This window comes from Watersipora subatra, chromosome 11 (assembly GCF_963576615.1).
Source record: "Watersipora subatra chromosome 11, tzWatSuba1.1, whole genome shotgun sequence".
NCBI classification, from domain to species: domain Eukaryota; kingdom Metazoa; phylum Bryozoa; class Gymnolaemata; order Cheilostomatida; family Watersiporidae; genus Watersipora; species Watersipora subatra.
Window position 1 is genome coordinate 41,402,557 of NC_088718.1, and position 22,386 is coordinate 41,424,942.

General features: G+C 33.9%; 2 protein-coding genes across 2 annotated transcripts; both read right to left on the reverse strand.

The window, feature by feature from the left end:
* Positions 1-3,073: 3,073 nt before the first annotated feature.
* On the reverse strand, positions 3,074-6,968 carry LOC137408702 (coiled-coil domain-containing protein 149-B-like). The gene is made up of 4 exons (XM_068095278.1): positions 6,848-6,968; positions 5,431-5,656; positions 4,739-4,919; positions 3,074-3,496 (listed from the first exon to the last, which is right to left on the reverse strand). Exons 1-4 carry the CDS (start codon positions 6,892-6,894, stop codon positions 3,309-3,311), a joined length of 642 nt encoding a protein of 213 aa, XP_067951379.1. The 5' UTR covers positions 6,895-6,968; the 3' UTR covers positions 3,074-3,308.
* A 7,911-nt stretch (positions 6,969-14,879) lies between these two features.
* LOC137408075 (uncharacterized) lies at positions 14,880-19,885 on the reverse strand. The gene is made up of 4 exons (XM_068094466.1): positions 19,790-19,885; positions 18,758-18,954; positions 16,053-16,166; positions 14,880-15,194 (listed from the first exon to the last, which is right to left on the reverse strand). Exons 3-4 carry the CDS (start codon positions 16,149-16,151, stop codon positions 14,880-14,882), a joined length of 414 nt encoding a protein of 137 aa, XP_067950567.1. The 5' UTR covers positions 16,152-16,166; positions 18,758-18,954; positions 19,790-19,885.
* Positions 19,886-22,386: the final 2,501 nt, after the last annotated feature.

Genomic DNA, 22,386 nt, shown 5'->3' on the forward strand with positions numbered 1-22,386 from the left:
TAAACTGAACAATAGAAACCTGCATTGCAAAACCTGCAAAACACAACTATTTGGTTTCACATCAGCTAGTTCCTTGGCAGTCCGGTAGGCTGTGAGAGATTGTCTGGTGTAATTGCTGTACATACAATTATTTCAAGCATCTGATTGAGAGTCAAATAGCACGGTTGTTAGAGTGTCGGTCTAGCATATTGAATGTTGTGAGCTTGAATTTTGCATCATAACAATCTTTTTTCCCAACCTCGAATCATGGCTTCCAACGAAAACAGTTTTTATTATAGCTAATAATAAAAAATAATACTCTGGCAGTCCGGTGCATCATCAGGCATAATAACTATGTGCATAATTACTTGGAAGTTTTGAAAAGTGACCAATTGGTGCAGGAGGTAGAGCGTCAGTCTGCCAAGCCACAAGTTGAAAGTTCAAACTCTGTTGAAAGCAATATTTTTCCTTATCTGGAAGCATGGCTTTGAAAGAAAAGCAAATGTACAGATATGACCTTTATTATGTTAGAGATCAATTGTGTGACGATATTAAATTAATCACAAATACACAGCACAGAGGTAAAAAATGAATACTAACCTCAGTAACTAGCCAATCAGGTGTTGACTCTAGTACCACGTTAACAATAACTTTTGACGATATGACAAAAGCACAATTAAGAATTTTAACATATCAAGTTTTGAAGATAAGTTTAAACTTTGGTTTGGTAACATTTAATAAATATTGTTTTATTCAAATAAGGTACTCATTTTTTACCTTAAATACTGTAAGTGAAATAAAAAAGATACCACTTTTCCTATGTTCTCTAGATTTGTGCTATGTAGAAATGTCAAAATGATTAAATTGGGTTGACATAAGACTCTTGGTTGCAGGGGGACTTGTTCATATCTCATCGGTGACATAAGCTTACCACCAATTGCATGATTTTCAAGTTATCTTTACCTATGTACTCAAGAGTTGACAACTCCAAGGTACAAAGAAGCTCAACTCACACCATCTACATACTGTGAGACAACAGTGAATACAGCAAAAAATACACTAACGATAAGCAAAAAGTACCCAAGCAGTAAACCCGGTGATGGCCTGGATTTCTGTCATTCAAAACCAGATAGACAGCCGGTGGGTGTTTAGGAAGCTTTCTCAGAAAGTTCTCAGAAACCGGGCAAAGTATTTAAACAAAGTATTTTTAGTGACCCGGCAAGAAGGCATGACGCATATGTGTGTGAGGTTTAAATAAAATTGGCTTAAAAATTTGGAAACACATATTATTTACATGGGCTAACAGACAAACATGAGCTCGCTGAAACACAATTGTAAAGTTGAATTTATTAAAATAGTTGGTAGGGTAGTTGTTGGCTCACAAAGCTTGGTAGTTATTCACAGTAAAGAATGCCAGTTATTTTATTGTAACAGATAAGCCATTATGCATGTAACAGTAAGTACACACTGCATTTGCTCAGCTGTACCCCTGTACTACTATCTTGACACTAAACATTTACACAATGATAAAAAAATGCCAATACTAGATAAAGACACACCAGCGTTTTTATCTATGGCAGCACAAAGACAAGTTGACGTAAAACTGCTTCATACATGTGTAGATACATCTGACCATTAACTGAAGCTAAATCAATAAAAATTAGATTCCACACGGGCTCAAGCATGCTAGCATACACATAGGAATAGGCAAGGCGCCTGTGTACTTATAGGAAGCTGTAATTAAGTATTGAATGATGGAGTGATAGTCGATACACTTACTCTAGTACATGTATATCTGCTAGAAGACTGGTTTACACTGAATCCCCACATGTTGGAGTTGTCCTTTCAGTGATTATCCATCAACTATATGCACCGTAAACTGATTCCATTGCTGAAGCAATGCAGACATGGCGTGAAGCATTGCCACTGTCAACTTTCCCGATATCTCATTAAGCATCCAAGACAGTCACCATGACGGCACCACTTTGGTGATTGTTGGTTGGCTGTCGCAGATTGCTTGATCTATATTTACCTCCATGGTAGTTGCTGCTGGACTAGTATTTCAACATTTTAGCTACTGTATTGAGAACACTGCTGTATGTCACTGAGTATTTGCTGATGTAAGGGCTGATGGCTTTGGGATAGTGTGAACATTGTTATCACGGACCATCACCAAGGTATTATGGAGTTAATGTCGATATACTGCCATCTAGTGTGAACCAGCCTCAACTTTGGACTCGCATCATTTGTTCTCAACACAGAGCAGAACAATAGAGTTGCGTGTTTTAGCTAGTTAGCTATAACAGGAATATTTTGAATAACTTCTTTGCTGCTTATGAGCAGGCGCGTCAACAAAATATAAGCTAGTTGTTAAGTTAATTACTTTTTGAAAAAAAACAAGTTGGCTTCCTTAGTCTTTTTTACTATATCTGTAAGATTTGCTGCTGCCATGACCCCTTTAAAACATTTCATGCAATGGTGAAGTGGCAAGGAGGAAAGTGAAGTATTGTTGCATTTGTATTCTCTATATTTATAGCTGATTCTTATTACAAGTATCAAATCAATAGTTTTTCTTCTATCATGAGACAGTAACTAACATTACGCCAAGTAGCATCGACCTTCTTAAAGAACAACTGTCTCATGTTATGAAAATTTTCAAAGAATCATTTCCAAATCTATCATAAGTTTTACACAATATTTCTGGTATGTCAACTCATGTTTTGAGTTGAAGTTTACTTTCAAATAATATCTACAGTAGGTAAAAATGATACAATCCAATTTACATTTTGTTTGCTGCTTTGAAAAATTGTTTCTGGCCCCTAATTAAGGCGGAGGAAACCAAATTTTGATGGCATTATAAGTAGAAATTAATATGACAATGACTGATGGCTGGCCAATGGTCATTGGTCAATGGCCACTGACCATTGACCAATAGCTGGCTGGTAAGGGTCATTGACCAATGGCTGGCTGCTAATGGCCATTGACCTTCGACTGATGTCTGGCTGCTAATGGCCAATGACCAGTGGGGACTGATCATTGGTGGTAGTCAACGACTGGTGGTAACCATTGATGACTAGAGGTGACCAATGATGACTAGAGGTGACCAATGCTGACCAATGAGTGATGATGCATGATGACCGAGGTTGAGCGATGGCAGGTGATGACAAATGACCATTAGTAATCGATAAACAACCGTGACTGATTATTAATTGTTACCAACGACCAAAGGTAACCAATGACCTGCGATGACCCACGGTACGATGTGACCAAGTGACCAATGGTCGGTGGTGAGCACTGGCCAGTGGTGACCAATGATCAGCAAACAGATCTCAACTATGGTCAGGTGCTGACTGTTGCAGCATTCGTCTCATCATGTCATTGGCTGCTTGTAGTTCAGCTATCTTTCCCTCTGTCGTGCTCATCCATTGTTTGTACATCTCTTGCCACTTTATTTGAAGTTCTCTTTTGCTCTGCTCCAAAATCTCACAATGTTCTGCCTCCTTTTTGCTGATGTCGTCTACAAGAAGCATAGCTCAATCGACGAAACCAAATAACCTACACCTCTAGCACTTTTCAATGCGCTCACACCAATTAAAAATCTATAATAGGAATATCTACCACAATAGTTCCTAACAAGGTGAACTTATGTTGACATTCAGAAAGTTGCTTCAAAAGTTCAAATGACAGAAATTCGCTGATCTGGCATAAAAGTAAATTGTATTTTAAAATACACACTTTAAATCACACTCGATATAACTAAATTAACTTATTTTATATATATTCTTATTATTCTTATTATTATTTTTTTCCTTACAAAGCTCTTTCTTTAAAGATTTAAATTTTTATGTTTTTGTATGACTTCAGACAGTGTTGGGCGGTGCAAAATATTAAACCTTGAACAATAAAAAATCTTTAAAATAAAAAAAATAGAGCCAGTTTAAAATAAGATGTTGCCTGTCTTAGGATTAAAGTAATCTTATTTATAGTACTTGCTATTCATTGCAGCAGCGCCGATGTCAGAATTGCAATCAGCTCATAAGCTGATTGCAAGGAGAAAAGGTTTGATATTCTTTTAGGATCAAAACTGGTATGCTTTGTTCATTGCTACGAAGCTCTTGGATGAAATAAGGGAGCTGTGTATTGTGAATTCTATGAATATACAGTAGCTGTGGTGTCGTGGTTAGTGCTCTAAACTGTTGAGCAGCTGGTCAGCAGTACAACTCTCATTGAGGGATATCAGGAAAGGTTATTTGGTCTTAAACTGCTCTTTTGTAAAGATAGACAACTTTGACAGAAAACCGAAAGCAGTCAGCAAAAACTGTCAAACAACCTCCTAAAAAAATCTATAAAATGCCTAAGTATTTTGTGAAATCCATAGGATGAGTAATAAGCCTTTGATTTCTAATGCTATGAGTTTTTTTAACTGATCTAAGAATACAGTACTGATATCTGAATATTTGAAGATATTTAGCTTTTCTCAAAAAATTAAAAAGTTCATCACTGCTTGTAGACTGATTGCAAGGAGAGAAGCATTGATATTCTCTTCTAAACAAAACTCGCATGCTTTGTTAGCTGCTACAAAAATCCTGACAGAAATCAGGTTGTTGAGTATAATTGTGTAATCTAAGAATGCGAGCAGTGAGTCCTCCATAAAGTGACAGTAATGAGCACTGAATACTGGCTCTTTTCTTTGAGGAGATCTATTTTTCCTTGTATAAAACTTCTGATAGAAACATGTATTGATTCTTGATCGACTTACGGTAAGCTTGTTCTAGCCTTTCTTCCAGCTGACTGTTTTGAAGTTCTAAGGCTGTATTCACAGACTCAACCTCGGAAAGGCGGCTTTGCAGCGCCAGAATAATCTCCTCATGTCCACATTTTTCTGCCTCTTTTTGATTTGCAGTCTTTTCTATTTGTAGTTTCTGTAGCTGCTTATTCAGCTACAAGATGAAGAGATTCAAAGAATGCCAAAACATTTGAGAGGAGACAACTACTAAAATACTTAAATAAACTCAAAGTTGTGTCGAAAATAGGTACAGTGTTGAAAAAAACAATATCTGGTATATCATTTTGTCATTTTGGCACACTGGCTTGAGCAAGAAATGGCTGCACAAGAATGACATGTGTGCAGTGCTGGATTTGATGCTAAGTTTTTGTAACTTGTTTGTTACAAATAATTTTTTTCTCTGAAAAAGATAGGTTTTTTAAAACTAATAACAGAAAAGAGGATTGATGGAACGACCATTATTCTGTAACTTCAAAGAAAAAATCCAAATTAGACGATGCTAAAAAGTAGAAATTCTTTAAAAAAACTTGGCATGTATAGTCACTATAACATCAGCAACCTAAAATTCCATTTTATCCATTTAACCATTTTATGCAAATCTGCTAAAGCAAATAAAGCAGCCCCAAGTATTTACACAGGAACACATGCTAAAGAAATATTTGTACCTCCTCTATCTTTGCTTCGTATTTTAATCTGGAGGCTTCACTGATATCAAGTGATTGACTTGGTTCCTCCGTTTGCCTATTGGGGATACCAGTCGTCACAAACTCCTTCTCCTTCTTCACTAGTGTAGTGCTCTTGGCTTTTCTAAGCTCATCCAGTTTTTGCTTGAGTGTTTTGACCTCTAACTCAAGGTCCTTGATCTTGGCCCGTAGCTCCTGCTCCAGCTGTCTGTTCATAGACAGATAATTACTAAGTTTCCATGCAGTGATAGTATGGCAACCTCTAGATGCACCAGTGCTGAAGCGCTATGCAGGGTCGACAAGCGGATCATATTTCCATGTCTACATATACAGCAAAAGAAAAGCGAGACTATATGCACACAAGTGTGATGCTGTTAGTCGCTAAGGCCGTTTCTGTGGCACAAACAAGGCGCATCGTACGAGTGTTCCGCTTGAAAATACTGACACTGGAACATGACAAAACGCTAGCCGCATGACTGTTTCTATGATGGCATTGCAGCGCCACAAGGGGGCGTGTTACTACGCTATCACTGTATGGAAACTTAGTATATATGACAATAGTTTACTCAATAGAGAACATACAAGTAAAGTAAATAGAGTTGATGAAGGTGAGTATAACATACTCTGCAAAACTGGAGGATAGATGTCAGCATTTGGCTAGTAATTGAACTGCAGTACACCTAGCTTAGATTTAAATTTATAAACAAACTTGACTCACAATCATTTTAAATTGCCTGTTAGCTTAGTGCTGCCAAAGCTTGTTTAAAACATTTCATGCAACATTGAAGTAGCGAGACGAAAAGCCGGTATTGTTGCATACAGATTCTCTCTATTCATAGCTTACTCTTACTATTAGTAAGAAGTTACTAGTAACTAGTACTAGTAACTAGTACTAGTAAGTGTTAAATCAATAGTTTTCCTTCCACCATCAAACTTTAACTCATATTACACTAAGTAGTATCGACCTGCTTAAGGTTTGATTCAACCCAGAAATCTATTTTGACTCGAATACAACTTAAAGAAATAATATTTGACCTAACATCTGTAAGATGGGTACTTTCTGACCATAAAAGCTCATTGTGTTCAATACAGCAGTTTTTGAGATACGACCATCTATAAAAAATTGATACAAACTTTTATAGTTTCACAAATTGCAATTTTGTTGAAGAAGAGCTGTCTCATGTTATGAAAATAGTCTAAAAATCATTTCAATGTTCCTCATAAGTTTCATGATAGGAGTTATTTACCATAGTAGGTTTAACAGACACCACTGTTTACCAAATCCCTTCAGTTTAATCAAAACAATGAATCCTTCTTTTCTTCCAGAGTTATGATTATTCTTATGATGTGGCAAGGAACTAATCAGTGAACAACACATTACTTGTTACACACTGCTTACCTGTAGTTCACTGTGGATGTTGGTTGTCTTTTAGCTGGTTTAGACATCTCTGCTTTTTCTAAACCTCCAGTAAATAAGCATTATAAATCTCAACCTCTCTTTCATAACAACTAGCACAGGAAGCGTAATCAAACTAGGCCCGCAGCTAAGCTAGTATCGATACGTCATTTGATCAGTAAATGACCTGACACAATAGTGAGATTTAAACAAACAAACGCGCATGCTGCAATTGTGTCGCAACGCTGTTTGAATGCACCAGAGTACAATAGATATCTAATATACTGTACTGTTTTTATCAGCACAGCTAAATCCGCGTGGCTTTGCGGAGTATTGTTGTCCGCATTACTGTATATGGGTTGCAATTTTACAAGCTTCAAATAAGTTTTAAAGGATGCTGGAAGCTCCTGTCTAAACTATTATACCTGGTAGTTTTTTTTATTAGAAGTAAGAACTGCGCCTGCCCATAGCCAAAGTTTGAAGTGGGAATAAAAAAATTATCATAGCTTGGATTCAAGCTCATGACATTCTGCTTTGTAGACTGATATTCTGCGCGAGTAACATCGCCTAAATCGAGTATGATGTCCGCTTGGCTTATCCGCTAGCAGAGACTGTGCGTGTTTTAAAGAGCATTATTGTACAACTCTATGATTTTGGCTAGACCTGTCTGAGTTCACTGGCAAGAGAACATTAATAACTGGAGTCATAACCAATTGCAGAGAGCAATTTAACAACTGTGTAAATTCATTGCCTTCAAGTATTTTAGAATAATTGTGCACATACTTATTCTCAGCCCTTTGTTGACAGATCTAATAATCACTCATGGTATACTAGACTGACATGGTACTAGTATATATAGCCAGTTCAATCTACTGAAACAATTTAGTAGTTTTCTTAAGATGCTGTCTCCCACTTAAGTACGCCCTATTGGAAGTTAAGTATGCCTTAAGTATGCCCTATTGGAAGTTAAGTATGCCTTAAGTATGCCCTATTGGAAGTTAAGAAATTAGTTTTAACCATGTTATATTTTATCAATAATCCCACTCATATCCTTTAAATATATAGTACGGTACCTCTATTTAGCAATATGCCCTTTGTCTTGAGTTGATCTGCATTACACTAGCCCCTACACAAAATAACTGTTTTCTGTTTGGGCAATATACCTATATAGTTAAAACTTACTTTAAAGTTACTTAGTCTAAATTACTTGAGATTTGTGGATGTCCTGCTGTTACCCTCGAATACATGTTAAATAAAATTTTATAGATTCAAAGCCTTTGCGATATGGAGATATAACAAATGATGTTCTATAGCAAGTTTTGGATTGTCTTTTTAAGGCATTTGTAACAGAATAATGTTTGGGTAATTTAAAACCAACACTTTGTGGCTTCGAGAGTGTCATGCTACAGTAGAGCAATAGATTAAACGTATTGAAGATATTTTAATTTCGTCTGAAATATAAACAATGAAGTATGGACGGTAACATAGTATGCGGAGCAGGTCTCTACGCAGCTATCAAATAACTACCATGTAAACAAAAGCAAATCCGTTTATTTTGCTAAATTGGTTGAGCAAGAAATTTTGTTCAAATTATGATCACAATTTCAAAACAACCAATGTAAGAAATAATTTTTCAACAAAAAAACAACCTCGAACTGTTCAATTTAGCAAGAATGGGAAATTCCATATTTGACTCTTATCTCTAATTACTGGCATCAAAGGAAAAATTAAACTTGGTTAACCAATCCTGCCTGATCCGTTTAGCGATGAAACAGATCAGTACATTTTATATGAGTTGCATGACAATATTGTTTTTTAGAAGAGCATAGCCATGAATTCATAAGTTTTAACCAATGGCTCAAGCTACTGCATTTGATTACAAGTACTGGACAGGACCACAGTCTAGACCACCTACATAGAATGTAAGGCTTGAAGTTCCAATATGAGATATTATTTTACTTTAAATCAAAGCGAAGTACATATTTAGAGAGAAAGTGAACTGTGTAACTGAGATGAGAGCATTGCAATTCTAGTCATGCCATGAAGTGGGTCAAGGTCATGACCTAAAGTAAAAACCATCATTACATTTCCATCTAATCATTTAATCAGGCATAGGGCACGCATGCCCTCCTGTCCTTACTTTACAGAACTAGAGGCTGTTCAACTAATTACAAACTTGTGTCAGTAGTAGTGAAACTAATGTAACTAGCATCGTCACGAGATAAACTGGTTTTTATTGTAGACATTATCACTTTTCAATGGGGTCATGGATAGTACCCCGCTAAGCAGAGTAGTGTTTGCATAACAAAGCCCTTGAATTATTATTACTAAATGAATGCCTCCTGCTGCATGAATAATGAAAAAAATTTAAAATGAAGGTGTTATGTATATTTCTGTGTAATTCATACCATACCGGCTGCAGTGCTTACTACACTTATTGCAATAGTCTTGTTAGTTATCTGAGTTCCAAGACATATTTATGTATGGGCACACATCTTTCTTCTGGTATGGCTTCTCACATAATGGTAACTGCAGTGTTAAACATGAAGCCATGAAAGATTGGCATGTGTAATAAGTATGTACCCAATTAATTTTATAATATGGCCAGTTGAACAGCGTAGTGTATTGGATAAATGCCTGTCTGCAAAGCTAGAGGTTGCAAGTTCAAATTTAGTGCGCAGCAGGTTTTTCAATCCTAAAAACTTTATCTCTATAATTGGACATGCGGAAAGACAAACAGAGATTTATATATATAGGTATATATATATATATATTTTTTTTATATATATATATATATTTTTTTTTTATATATATATATATATATATACTAGTATGCTAAAAGTCCTGTGTTCAGTGAGAGATTTTTATGCATAGTAAGTATGGGCACAATTATTTTTAGTTGTGGTAAGGTGGTCGCGTGGAAAAATTAAAATTGCGCATTAAAAAATAGGTAGTGGTGAAAAATTAGTTTTTAAAAATATTTAAAAAATAACAAACGCAAAAAATAGTATTAATTAATAATTAAAGGTGCAAATTTAGCATGCACAATCGTAAAAAGGATATACATGTACTACATATGGTAAGAGTGATGGAAATGGTAAGAATGGCTTAGCCTTGTGGCTACACACAATTGTTAGTAAACACGTGGCTTAATTGCTGGAGTTCAAATCTAGAACGAAGGTGATTTTTATTTTGAAATAGCTTTATCACTATAACTAGACAGGTAACAGACGAGCTTTGAGGTGTATATATATAGATCTATAATACGTTTTATCTACTAATTTACTAAAACAAATAATAAAACTAAACAACAAACTTGCTTATAGCGCGGCTAGGTTTTCTTTACTGAGAAGACAACTACCAAACATGTCTGTTTGAGGGAATGCATTATACTCCTGCCTCAATCTTTTAAATTTCACTTTTGCTTCGTCTGCATAAAATTTTTAAAAAGCAATATCAACTATTTATAGAATTTGGATACTTTGTTAAAATGGCAGCTTTATTAGCATTAGTATAATCACCAAATGATATCACTGCGAAATATGTTACAGTTTGTTACTGCCGACTATTGTTATGTCATTTAAACCATTTGGCTGATAGCTGCTCAGAGCGTACTGATACCTAACAGCATATTCACTAAAAATTATGCCTACTCCTCTCAACATGTGCATAATAGGCAGAAATGAGCTGTCGTTTCGCACTTCCAGGTTTTTGGTAGTTTGAAAACCACAAATACATTATCATGTATGTAAATTTTTATGTATGCATGCATGCGTGTACTTATGCTATTTGTGTTTCGAAAATGAATTTTCGATTATTCACGAAGTTATAGAAACCTGATTTTAAAAACGTTCTGTTGATCTTGGTGCTATGCATTTCTCCCGAGCTGCCGACTATTTGTGTGTATTTTGCTTGTAATGAATTACTTTCTGGGCACTAGCTAAATATTGAGACGCTTAGACATGTTTACCTAGCGCCAGTAAAGTGAGTTCTATTTTGTTGAAACTGATGTGTTTGTTAAAGTGACTTGGCAATCTAAATGTGGCAACCAATAGAACTAACTCTTTTGTGTCTCTTTGCAGTAGCACACTACAGATTGACTTCCAAGATACTTGCTATAGGTGTGATAGGTCATCAAAGCAACACATCAGTAAACAGAAGTTTTTATGTTTTTGCATGTCACACTTTTAACTTGAGTTTGTCTGAGTACATTACTTAAAAGGCAGCGTTTGAGTTTTAAAACGCTACTTCTTAAGTTTGCTAAAGTAATTCATGGTACTTTGAAATTACTTCTCAGTAGGAGGGACAAAATTTTTAATGTTTTCCTGTTTCCCAAGCTACTGAAAAATTTCAACTCCCATTTGTACATGAAGCAGCGATAAGTTCCAAACGCTCATCGCTTTTATGATGTTTTAAATTTTTTGTTTCTATCCTTAGCAACACCTCAATTTTGTCATGTGATATGTTTACATGTTTGTCTTATTCCATCAGCATTGATTAATTGCATTGATTAGCATTGATTCCTGGCAGAATTGATTAATTGCTTCATGAAATCTTTTCCCATGTTATGTCTTCAATCAAAATGTTTTTCAGCGTTACAATTCTTATATTGTCTTTTTGCTTAATTCATAAATCTTTGACTTTATTGGTAATCCTTTAGCTTGATGGTTAATTCTTGGGCTTTGTCGTTGATCCTTCAGCTTCCTTTTAAATCTGTGGACTTTCTTGTTTATCCTTTTGTTATATGTGCACTTCTTTGACTTCACATTGACTGGATTTAATTTTAATTCTTTGACTTCATTCATAATCGCTAGGCTTTATTGTAAATCCTGTGAATGTTCCAATAGTTTTTTGATATTATTGATAACCCTTTACATTTTTTCATATATTATAATAATTGTTATGTCTCATCTCTTGCACCGTTTATTAATTGCTTCATGTAATCTTTTTTCATGTCATGTCTTCACACAAAATGTTTTCCAGCGTAAAATTCTTTTTGTATCCCTGGGCTTAATTTATAAACCTTTGGCTTCATTGTTAATCCTTTAGCTTGATGCTCAATTTTTGGGCTCTGTCATTGATCATTTAGCTTCATTCTAAATCTGTGGACTTTCTTGTTTATCCTTTTGCTATATGTGCACTTCTTTGACTTCACATTGACTGGATTTTATTTTAGTTCTTTGGCTTCATTCATAATCGTTTGGCTTTATTGTAAATCCTGTGAATGTTTCAATAGTTTTTTGATGTTATTGATAATCCTTTTTGTTGATATTTTATAATAATTTTTATAATTATAATTTATGCCTCCAACTTACTTTGTGCAGTGTATTTGCAATCTTTCACTTTGATATAATCCTTTGGAACTTTAGTAATCCTTTTGTATATCAAAGCTTCTACCTCGCTTCAATTTGTTAGGGTGATACAAAATCTATTTTTCATAAGAAAACGTAAATATAATGCAGATAATAAAATTAATGTATAATGCAAGTATATAAGTATATAATTTGCACATATAGTATATATTTGTAATATAAATGTATATTCGTCCGTAAGCTTAATGGAAAATTGAACAAATGGTATTCAGAAGTTCCAGATCATAGGTGAACTCGGAGTGTACCTCCTACTTCCTGTCGACATATCGGGCAGCAAGACAAAGCAGCAGCGCAGTTCACACAGCAGACTACAAAATGGGTACATAGGGCTTGTTTAACACTTATACATAGATTACCTTAATCGAATCTAAAAAAGTTTTTGAATTTTTCAAACTAAGCAAATGTCAAACTTCACAAATTTAACTCACAAACACACACCCACACACGCGCACACACGCACGCAAGCACGCACACCATTTGCCTTTATGTGATGTATATAGTATACATAATATATATAATCATAGGAAGAAAAAATACTTAGCCAATAATCACTAGAAATCTGCTTTATGCATCCGCGTTCTCTGAGTATCTGAATTTTATGGTGAATTTAGTTAAATGCGTCATTTTTTAAAAATTACTCTGCACGAAAATTCTTTCAAATTGGCTACTTTTCGTAAAACTTCCTAAATGTATTCCAGCTTTTTTTTTAGCAAATATCAATAAAAATTTTTTTTTCCAAGATTTGAAATTTAACTGACAACACAGTATATTATTGCATTAACAGTAGTAAATAGCGTAGTACTTTGTGTAATTTTTAGGCCGTATCATGATTCATCAAAGTTTTTGAGTCTTAAAAGTAGATTTAAATATTTGCAATCTTAATACAATTTTAACTAAAAATGGCTGCGAAAATATAGAATCATACAAAAATCCCTTGTTATTTTAGCTACATAATCTAAAAGTTGTCTGGTAAAAATTGTTTTCTTGAAAGCATTGCGCACGTCTATACATTTTAAATAAATGTAGATGGTGTTTAACAATAACTTCTTTTTATGAAAATTTTTATAAATATTCAATTGGTATATAGAAAAAATTATTTTGCTAGGCACACTCCACATGACAATACGCACAAGCTGATTGGTGTAAATCTACAACCACTGCTCAAAAATTAATGCATGAGATAAAAATACGCCCGAGACTTTCAATTTTTCATTATACTTATCTGCCATGCTTGGCCAGCCAAACATGCTGTGTGTTGATTAGATGGAGAAAATGTATTAGAATGGCCAACACAAAGGTTTTTATTTTGGTTTTTTATATAGTTGTTGGCAGTAACATCACAGTTTGTGTTTTGCCGGACAAACTACCTTTTTATGTCATTCATAGCTTTGAGCCGGGAGTCTTTTTTTTTCAATATTTTTGTTGACTGTGATGCCACTTAACATGTTTAATAATTACGTTCAAAATGAGATACCGTAAAAAATGTATCTGCATTTAAAATTATGATGTAATAAAAAAATTAAATAATTTTTTACCAAAAAAAGTGGAAAAGTTTTAAGGCGTTTAAGGAGAAACACAAAGTGCTCATAGCTATTTTACGAAATTTATTGTAGTTTAAAATATGAACTAAATGCGTGGTGAAACAAAGAGTGTCTGCTCCAACTACCAAGCAACAATTAAGCAGAGAATTATGGGAAAAGAGGTCAAGGTTAAAAACCCAATCAATAGCCACATAGCTAAAATGAGAGTTCTTTTCTTTATTGAGGCCTTTCGTGATCAGATAAATATATTCCATAATATTTTTTAAACATTTATTTTTGCATTTATTTTTTAAATAAAATTAGTATGAAAATATTTTAGGATTAGATTTAAAAACTTTCTGACGAACTGAACCTTATTAGGGACTCACCTAAGTGGCTGCATGGCAACATAGCAACACCAACAGGTTCTGTCATACACACAGAGCAGATAAATCTAGATTTTACATCATTGAACATTTTGAAATCAAATTTGCTGATGGTGGAAAGACTTTGGCTTGTTTCTAAACCAGTAGTCAGTGTTTCCTCTTCATTTTTATCTACTAAATAAAAAATTAACAGTTCAACTTCGTGCACATGTGTATACAATTTTTACTTCTGCTCCAAACTGTATGAACTAGTAAGATGATTAAAAGTTATTTAAATGTATTGCGCCATTCCTGGTTTTAACACATCATCAAAATCATGGCCTGTTAAGAAACAAAACATACTGTGAACATGTTTTAATTAGTTTCTAACTTTCAAACTTTCTAGAGTTTTTTTAAATGCTTTAAAAATTCAGCATCATAAAATATCCTTTTAGTTTAAGTATTTTTGTTAACGTTGTAAACCCAATTCACTTGTTCCTGGGCAGAGCTCGTCACATCCTGTCCTAATTTCGTTCCCATTGCAGTGAACTATCAACTCTCGCTAGCTGAAGATAGATAAGCAAAAAGAATTAAGGTTGATGCTTTGTCATTCATTTTTTTTCACATCAAGTCTTGTATCACTAAAATTCTGTTTGCTGACAAGAAACATTGTTTTATGACTAAAGTCTTTTATGTATTATCTATTGTGCAGGAACTCGGTTTGTCATTTTCGTGTCTCTTGTGCTATTTTGCAAATTATGTGCACTATGCGCAAATATTAATTCTGACCATTTTTCAACTGTGCGTTTACAGCAGCTTCTCCAGCAGCAGGAAGCTCTGAAGTTGAGGCAGTATTTTCTGATCCGAAGTTTATGCTTTTTACTATATCCATAGAGTGAATAGAGCTGGTGTCATCTAACTGGCTCTCATTATCTGAGTCATGAGCAGAGCTGCGAGCTTCACCCTCCACATATGGCGTAATGGTGGGAAGTTGAGGAGTTGTCTCGTCAACATCAGTTGTTTGGTTTGATGCGACTGTCTCTTGCACGGCTCTCAGCAGGTCAGCAATGTATCGGAAGTGTCCTTCTCCGTACTGGTAAATAAAATCATAATAATTATAATAAAAGCTTTGGAGTAGAAGAAGAAAGGAACAATCCTCTGGCTTTTAGATAAGGCCCTTGCAACCAACCTTAAATATTGTGATAAAAATAGTAATAACAGTAAATAGAGTTAATTGTCAGTAAACATTTCTAAATTTTTTTTCAAAAGAAGATTAGTTTGAATATTCTTTTGTTGTCAAATTTTTTTAAAAGTTTTGATTAAATTTTTTTCAAACTTTGTGTGACATTTAGACAATCTTTCAGCAAAAATATGCCATTAAGCATATTTTTCTTAGCTTTTAATGATGCACGTACATGTACGTACATCCAGCAGTGATAAGATAACAACTGCTTTAATTAAAAACAGCTGCTCAGACTTTAATAATGATTTCTGAAGCAAACAGCTGAATTTATGTTAGCTTTTTGCTTATAAAGAAAAATAATGTTCAAATAATACGTTTTTATGTTGTAACGTTTAAACTGCGTAACAGCTTTTAAATTTGAATAAATTATTTTACATTTTAATAAAGATGCTTTTTTTGTTTTAATTTGCATTTTATATGCTTCAGTTTTTGTAATAAATTTAAAACTTCACATTAGAATCTAGACCTGACCTATTCTCTCACATTTCCATGACCAGTCGAGTTTGATGCAAAGATGGTTACCTCAATATGCCAGATTATCGTAAAATTTCTCTGTAATTTAAAGACTTTGAACTTCAAAAGTCTTTACAGTTCGCCTTCCGCAAGTTAAGTTTGCCATTTTTTAATTGCCAGTCATTATAGAATTTATGACTTGGGCTTTAGACTTGAGAATGTGAGCACAATATACTGTATAATATATGACCATACCTTAATCCGACTTATCAGGACATCTCGAACAACATCTGGGTTTTCCACCATATGAATGGCTTTTTGTACGACATCTGTGTGCATTATAGGTCGCAGCATCCGAGTTGTAACTGCCTAAAATTAAATTTTTTTTAATTTTGTTTCAATCACATCATAAAAGTAATACCATTTGCTTAATTGTATGCGAAGTGGTTAACATAAGTTTACCTTGTCAGCAAAATTCACCACGTATTTGTTGAACTTAACTAGTCAGCACATGAGCATTTTCTTAAGTCCAGAACTTGCTCAAGTGTGTTCATTTAACCTAAAGCTCACCCACAAGTTACGGACGGCATCCCTGTTTTACGGTTTTTTGCCTTACGATGCAAAACGCTACTTTTTTGTTCTTTCGTTGCATTTTTTGCCATATGACATCAATGAAAATGTCTTATAAAATTCAAATTTTTGGTTGGCGGGCTAAATATGTCAAGATCGCAAAGATATGCTATTCGCCAAAATTCCTTTCACAACACCTGAAAGCGATACTATGCTCGCTTTCCATCAGTTCAGCATTCTTCGTGTTTCGTAAAATTAATGCTTGATAATGCATAAGTGAAACAAAAAATTAGTGAAAAGTAGGCGAAGGTAAAAATTTATTGTGTATTTTAGGGTTTATTACAATATTTACAATAATTTTATTTATTATACATATATAACTATATCGCTACAAATATAGACCTATAACTTTAATTCGTTAGCCATTAGTCCCTAGATTGATAATGATTTTAAAGGAAGAAATGAGAAAATGATTTTATTGCAGATCATAACTACTAAATACACAAAATTTACTGTAGGTAACTATATTTACTAAGGTGAATATACTATTTTGTTGCTAATTTTAAATATGTACTCCGCGTATTTAAAATTTGATGTTTTTAACTAGGGAGGGTTTGCATTAGATAAACACATGGGTTTCTATACCGCTCTTAGACAGTGTTGCCTTACGATGCGCACACTGAAACGAATTAATGTTGTATGGCAAGGATTAACTGTACCAAATAAAAAACAATGATTAGGACATAACGTAAATACAAAAAGTAATTATAGAACTAAAGCAATGTTGGTTAAACTAGGTGTCAGTATGTAGGACAGTTATCTACAAGGTAAGACGACTTCAGCTAGTTATAACCAGCACATATTTCAACAATAGTTTCCTATTTCTATCACAAATAAAAAAACTGTTTTGGTATTCAAGGTCAAGCTAGGTGAACCAGGAACTTGCACCATATTTACAATCTAATTTACTCAAAGCAGGAGAATGGTAATAAGTTATTTATAATTTATATCAGTTGAGATGAATAATTAAGTTGAAACTCTCGTTTTTTCTGTAGATAAAAAGTGCTAACACTGTAACAACTAATAAAGCTGAACTACATCTTACAGATCTGATGTTTCTATACAAAACTGATGAATAGAATTTTAATAATGAAAAAATCAACTTGGTTATTTTATATTGTAATTAACTTCCATTTCTTAAAACTCAAATCGAATTCCAAACACACACAAACTCTTTTGTAATTGCTATACTCTATGGCAGCAGTCTGAAATGAAGTCAGCAATGTTATGACAGTCATGTTTGTATTCACACATGCTAAGTATGCTTGAAGTCTTCTTAAACTGAGAGAAAAGTGTAAGAGTTGGCATGGTGCCAACCCTTACACTTAGTCACTCTTTTAAAAGGTCTTTACCAACCGAGAGATGGTTGGTAAAGACATTTTAGAAGTCAGAATTTATTGAAAGAGTTGTACCAAACTATGGCAGCATGCATTATGGCAGCATGCATTATGGAAAAGTCATCATGCATCGACAAAGGTTAACTTATTGCAAATGCGAGCCTGGATATGTGTACTAAAAAGGTTTTACCCTTATGCTGGAAAATATCCTATATTTACCATTAGTCTGGTATAGCAAAAGTTAGACAATTAAAAAGAATATTAGCATATACAAAAACACTTCAATTAAATTCAAATAAGCTAATATTCCTTTGTATGAAAAACCATATTCCTTTGTATGAAAAACTGATAAAAAAGTTAAAACACTTTCAAAAATTATGTTTCAGGGTTATACTGTCTGATATGGGCAGTTATGATCAATGTCTAAATACCATTAATGCTGATGAGCTATTTGCGTTTATAAATATTTGCTTTTTGAAATACTCAGATCATATCTCCAACCTGTCTGACCATCCGTTACATTTCTATAAACCTCCTTAGAAAATCTACTACACCTTATACTAACACTGAAAATTTACATTACAGAACAGAATTATGCAAAAAGAGCTGTTTCTTTCAATATACAATTTAATTCTCTATTTTGGTTTTTATTTCATGGTGTAGCGATATTTAAATGACATTGATCAGTGTAAATAAAGTTGATACATATTAATCTTTAAATATAGAGATTTAGCAGAACTTGATATGTCATATTTCAGCAAACAATAATCAGCATGTTTTTGTGAGAGAATTTATCACACATCAAACAGATTCCAGTAGTCAGCAAACGATATAGTTGATCCAGCCGTGGTCAAGTTTTACCAATTTTAATCTTAAAAAACCTGGCAGTCAGATCATCTCAAACAGAAAAAATTGTAAACGGTAAAAAATACCAGAAAAAAATAAAATTACTAAAATTTTGAGTATGTTCGTCTTTAAAACCAAAAACCTTACCAAAACTTTTGGCTCTCTCTCTGGAGTTATATATTCTCCGTACTCAGCAATGACATTTGCAATGAAGGTTTGACTTTTCTTATTGATGAGAAAGTGACAAGCTGAAGATGCCCGAGCATGACGGATCCATGGATCTTCTACGGCTTCCCAGTTGTCGACCACCAGCTTACAAGAGAAACACACCGTTCTTCCATAACCTGTAAATAAATTTTTGCATTTTTATTTTTATTTTACTCTTCATGGTACACAAAAAATAGAAAGCATTAGCAGGTTAAAATAGAAAAACCTATTAGTTCACTTTTGTTAAAGCTCTGATCAATTTGTTAAATCGCTAGAAACTGGACAAGCCAGATAATTTAATCTCTGCTTTTAAGAATTAATTGGTTTCTTATATTTATGCTTCATGACTAAAAATATCCTTTTTATGTAACTGTCAAACTTATTTCATTTATTCAGAAACTTATTAGTTTCTTTTGAATTTTCCTTATTTGATTTTCTTTTCATTAATATTTTTTATTCATATTAATATGATGGCAGTCATCTGCACTACATAATTACTCCACATTGCTGAGTGAAGCAGGAGTTAGTGCATCTGTCAGCCAAACCGAATATTTGAGTTCTATTCCCATGGGATGCATCTTTTTTCTTAAAGCTCTAAAAGTGGCTTCAGATAAATAAACAATTGAACAGACACAGCTCTTGTGTCTGTCACTACCATGGTAAAGATTAAAAAAGCTTACCAAATTTAAATATATCTGCCATAAATTTGCAAACAATATTGGTATGTTGACCTCTAACACCGAGTTTTATATATTTTATAGCTCATATTAAACAAAAAATATTAAAACTTGAAATTAAACTAAAGGTTTGTAATGATTAGGCAGCTGTTCCGGTATTGTGAGAGTTTTTAGATATCTTTTGTAAACATCGTATAGTCATTGCTGACCAGAATCTAAATGAGCACATTCACCTTGTATAAATTCTATGTATACCCTGAACACTTAAGTAATCTAGCAACAATAGAGAACTTACCAGTGTGGTAAAAGCCAGCATTCGCCAGCTCTTCAATATTCAAGCCAGATAAATTTTCGTGGGTAAGGTATGTAGCCCGTCTTCTATCCAGTACTGCTAGTTCAGGCTCATCATCTATTTTTTCAGCAATGCCAAGGTCATTGAGAGAATCTGCTTGAAACTTTGCTGCGCCATTGTCGTCATAGAAACTGACCTCCCAACAAACATCACTCAAAACATATGGTATATTGTAACGCTTTTGGCCTACAAATATATGTAAAAATAAATATCTTGCCTGCCTATAATCTATCCTTAATGAAAGAATTTATCTTTCGCTATTGAATAGCTATGTTGTTATTTTATTTTATTTATTATTTTTACATGAACCGATTTGCTCTTTTTGCATTTTGGAAATAAAATTGCTCAATCAAGCGATCAATTCAAAATAGACGGGAAAATATTATAAAAAGTTTCAGTAATATAATTTGCTAAAACCCTTTTAACCAATTCTTTAAAACAATCAATAGTTTTCCCTAGCCTTTGCATGACAGAGTAGAAAAATTCCATGAACATATGCTCAGCTAGTTCTATGAACAGCCAGACAAGTAGATTAGCTCTTAAATTTTGGTGAAGTTCATCTAAACCAGAGCCAATATATTTTCTGTCACATAAACTAATGCATGCCAATCATAACAACGTAATCACTACGGTCTCCTTTTAATAGGCGCGGGCAGCTTTTCTTATTTAATGAAATGCTACAGCTGATTACCTTTTCATAAAATTCAAAGCAATAAGAAAGGTTTTACTTGTTAATGAGCTGCTGAAAAAACAAATTAGCAAATTTATTTAAAAATGAACCCACACAGTTTTAATAGATTGTATCAGAAAGTATCGGTATTTTTCTATTATTTGCAATTGTTTTTGATTTTGTGGGTGATCTGACTGCCAGAATGTTTCAAGATTAATACCGACAGAACTTGATTTTAGTTGAAACACTCAGATCAAGCGAAATTGCAATTATGACGTCTATTGTTGCAAAAAGATCGACAGAATAGATATGCAACACACTGCAACTTGAACGCAATAGCCGATATCAACTATAGCAATGTATAGCTGATATCAACTATAGCAAGGTTAGAAACTATAGCAATGTTAGCAACTATAGCAAGGTTAGCAACTTTAGCAAGGTTAGCAACTACAGCAAAGCTAGCAACTATAGCAAGGCTAGCAACTATAGCAAAGCTAGCAACTATAGCAAGGTTAGCAACTATAACAATGTTATCAACTATAGCAAGGTTAGCAACTATAGCAAGGTTAACAACCATAGCAACTGTAGCAAGGTTAGCAACTATAGCAAGGTTAACAACCATAGCAACTGTAGCAAGGTTAGCAACTATAGCAAGGTTATCAACTATAGCAAGGTTAGCAACTATAGCAAGGTTAGCAACTAGGGACATCTTTTTGCAAGTACTTTTCTTCTGAGTGTTTGAGCTGCAATCAAATTTTGTCGATCTTAATCTTAAAACATTCTCACAGTCAAAACAAAAACAAAACATTATAGAAAAATACCGATACTTAGTGATGAGATCTACTGAGATTTGTGTAAGCTTTTGTGTTTTACGAGTTCTTTTGAACATACCGTGTACGAAAGGGCATGATGGAGAGTTACTCTGGTGTGAAGCGAGCACTTCTTTGTGAGTCAATGCAGAGCTGACGTCTATGGAAAACTCACAGCCTGAACAGCATACTGAAATCCTTGCAGCTTTTGCTATAACATGAATGATGACATGCATGTTAAACTATTCTGGAGTTATTAATACATTATTAAAAATATAATTTAAAATATAGCTCAAAATATAGAAGCATTGTGTAAAAGGCATGTGTTGTAGAAGGTTATGTAAATGCTGCAGTCACAGAAAACAGAAGCATAATTTAGAAATTATTTTCTTCTCGTCGTCTTACCGACCGAATGAGGTCCCCGAGAGTTGACGAGAGACGCCGAGAGATGACGAGTAGCGAGGAGAGACGATGAGAGTCGACGAGAGGCGACGAAAGACGACGAGAGGCGATGAGGGGCAACAAGAGGCATTTAAATGGCGTTTTACTCAGGTTTATCCATTTAAAAGAGGGAATGAATTTTGTGTTTTTGGCAGCTCAAATATTTTTTATAGCCTGAATGTTAACTGAAAACTGTAAAATATGACTTACATCGTCGTACCCAAAACCCAAGCGCAGGTAGTTTCTCCGTTGATAAACCTTGAGGCAACTCTGTTTGGTAAATCTTAAAGGACTGAAGCCGATAAAATTCTGAAGCTGGATTTCGTAGTGCAGAATCACGACAAGGTTTGATAACATTACGAACGAATTCTTTCATTCTGAAAAAAAAAACAATCAAAGAGATGTCTGTTGTAGCTTGCAGGCTTAAACATTCTACTGATACGGTCAGGGTAGAGTACTTACAGCTCTACCTCATATAAATGTAATGTAAACAAAACATTTATGTAAGGTACTACAAACTATGCTACAAACTACAAAATACATCACAAAAACTACGCTTTTATATTTTTTACATTCAGTAATTTTTACATACAATAAAATCATATACTATCTATATGTAT

What these genes read in the sequence shown, in the direction of transcription:
- LOC137408702 (XM_068095278.1), bottom strand. Translation starts at nt 6,894, where the DNA reads ATGTCTAAACCAGCTAAAAGACAACCAACATCCACAGTGAACTACAG. An exon ending in ACGAAGCAAAGATAGAGGAG is followed by an intron (nt 4,920 to 5,430) that starts GTACAAATATTT and finishes TTCATCTTGTAG; the next exon opens with CTGAATAAGCAGCTACAGAA. An exon ending in AAGGCTAGAACAAGCTTACC is followed by an intron (nt 3,497 to 4,738) that starts GTAAGTCGATCA and finishes TGCTTCTTGTAG; the next exon opens with ACGACATCAGCAAAAAGGAG.
- LOC137408075 (XM_068094466.1), bottom strand. Translation starts at nt 16,151, where the DNA reads ATGCTGCGACCTATAATGCACACAGATGTCGTACAAAAAGCCATTCAT. An exon ending in TCCTGATAAGTCGGATTAAG is followed by an intron (nt 15,195 to 16,052) that starts GTATGGTCATAT and finishes TTTATTTACCAG; the next exon opens with TACGGAGAAGGACACTTCCG.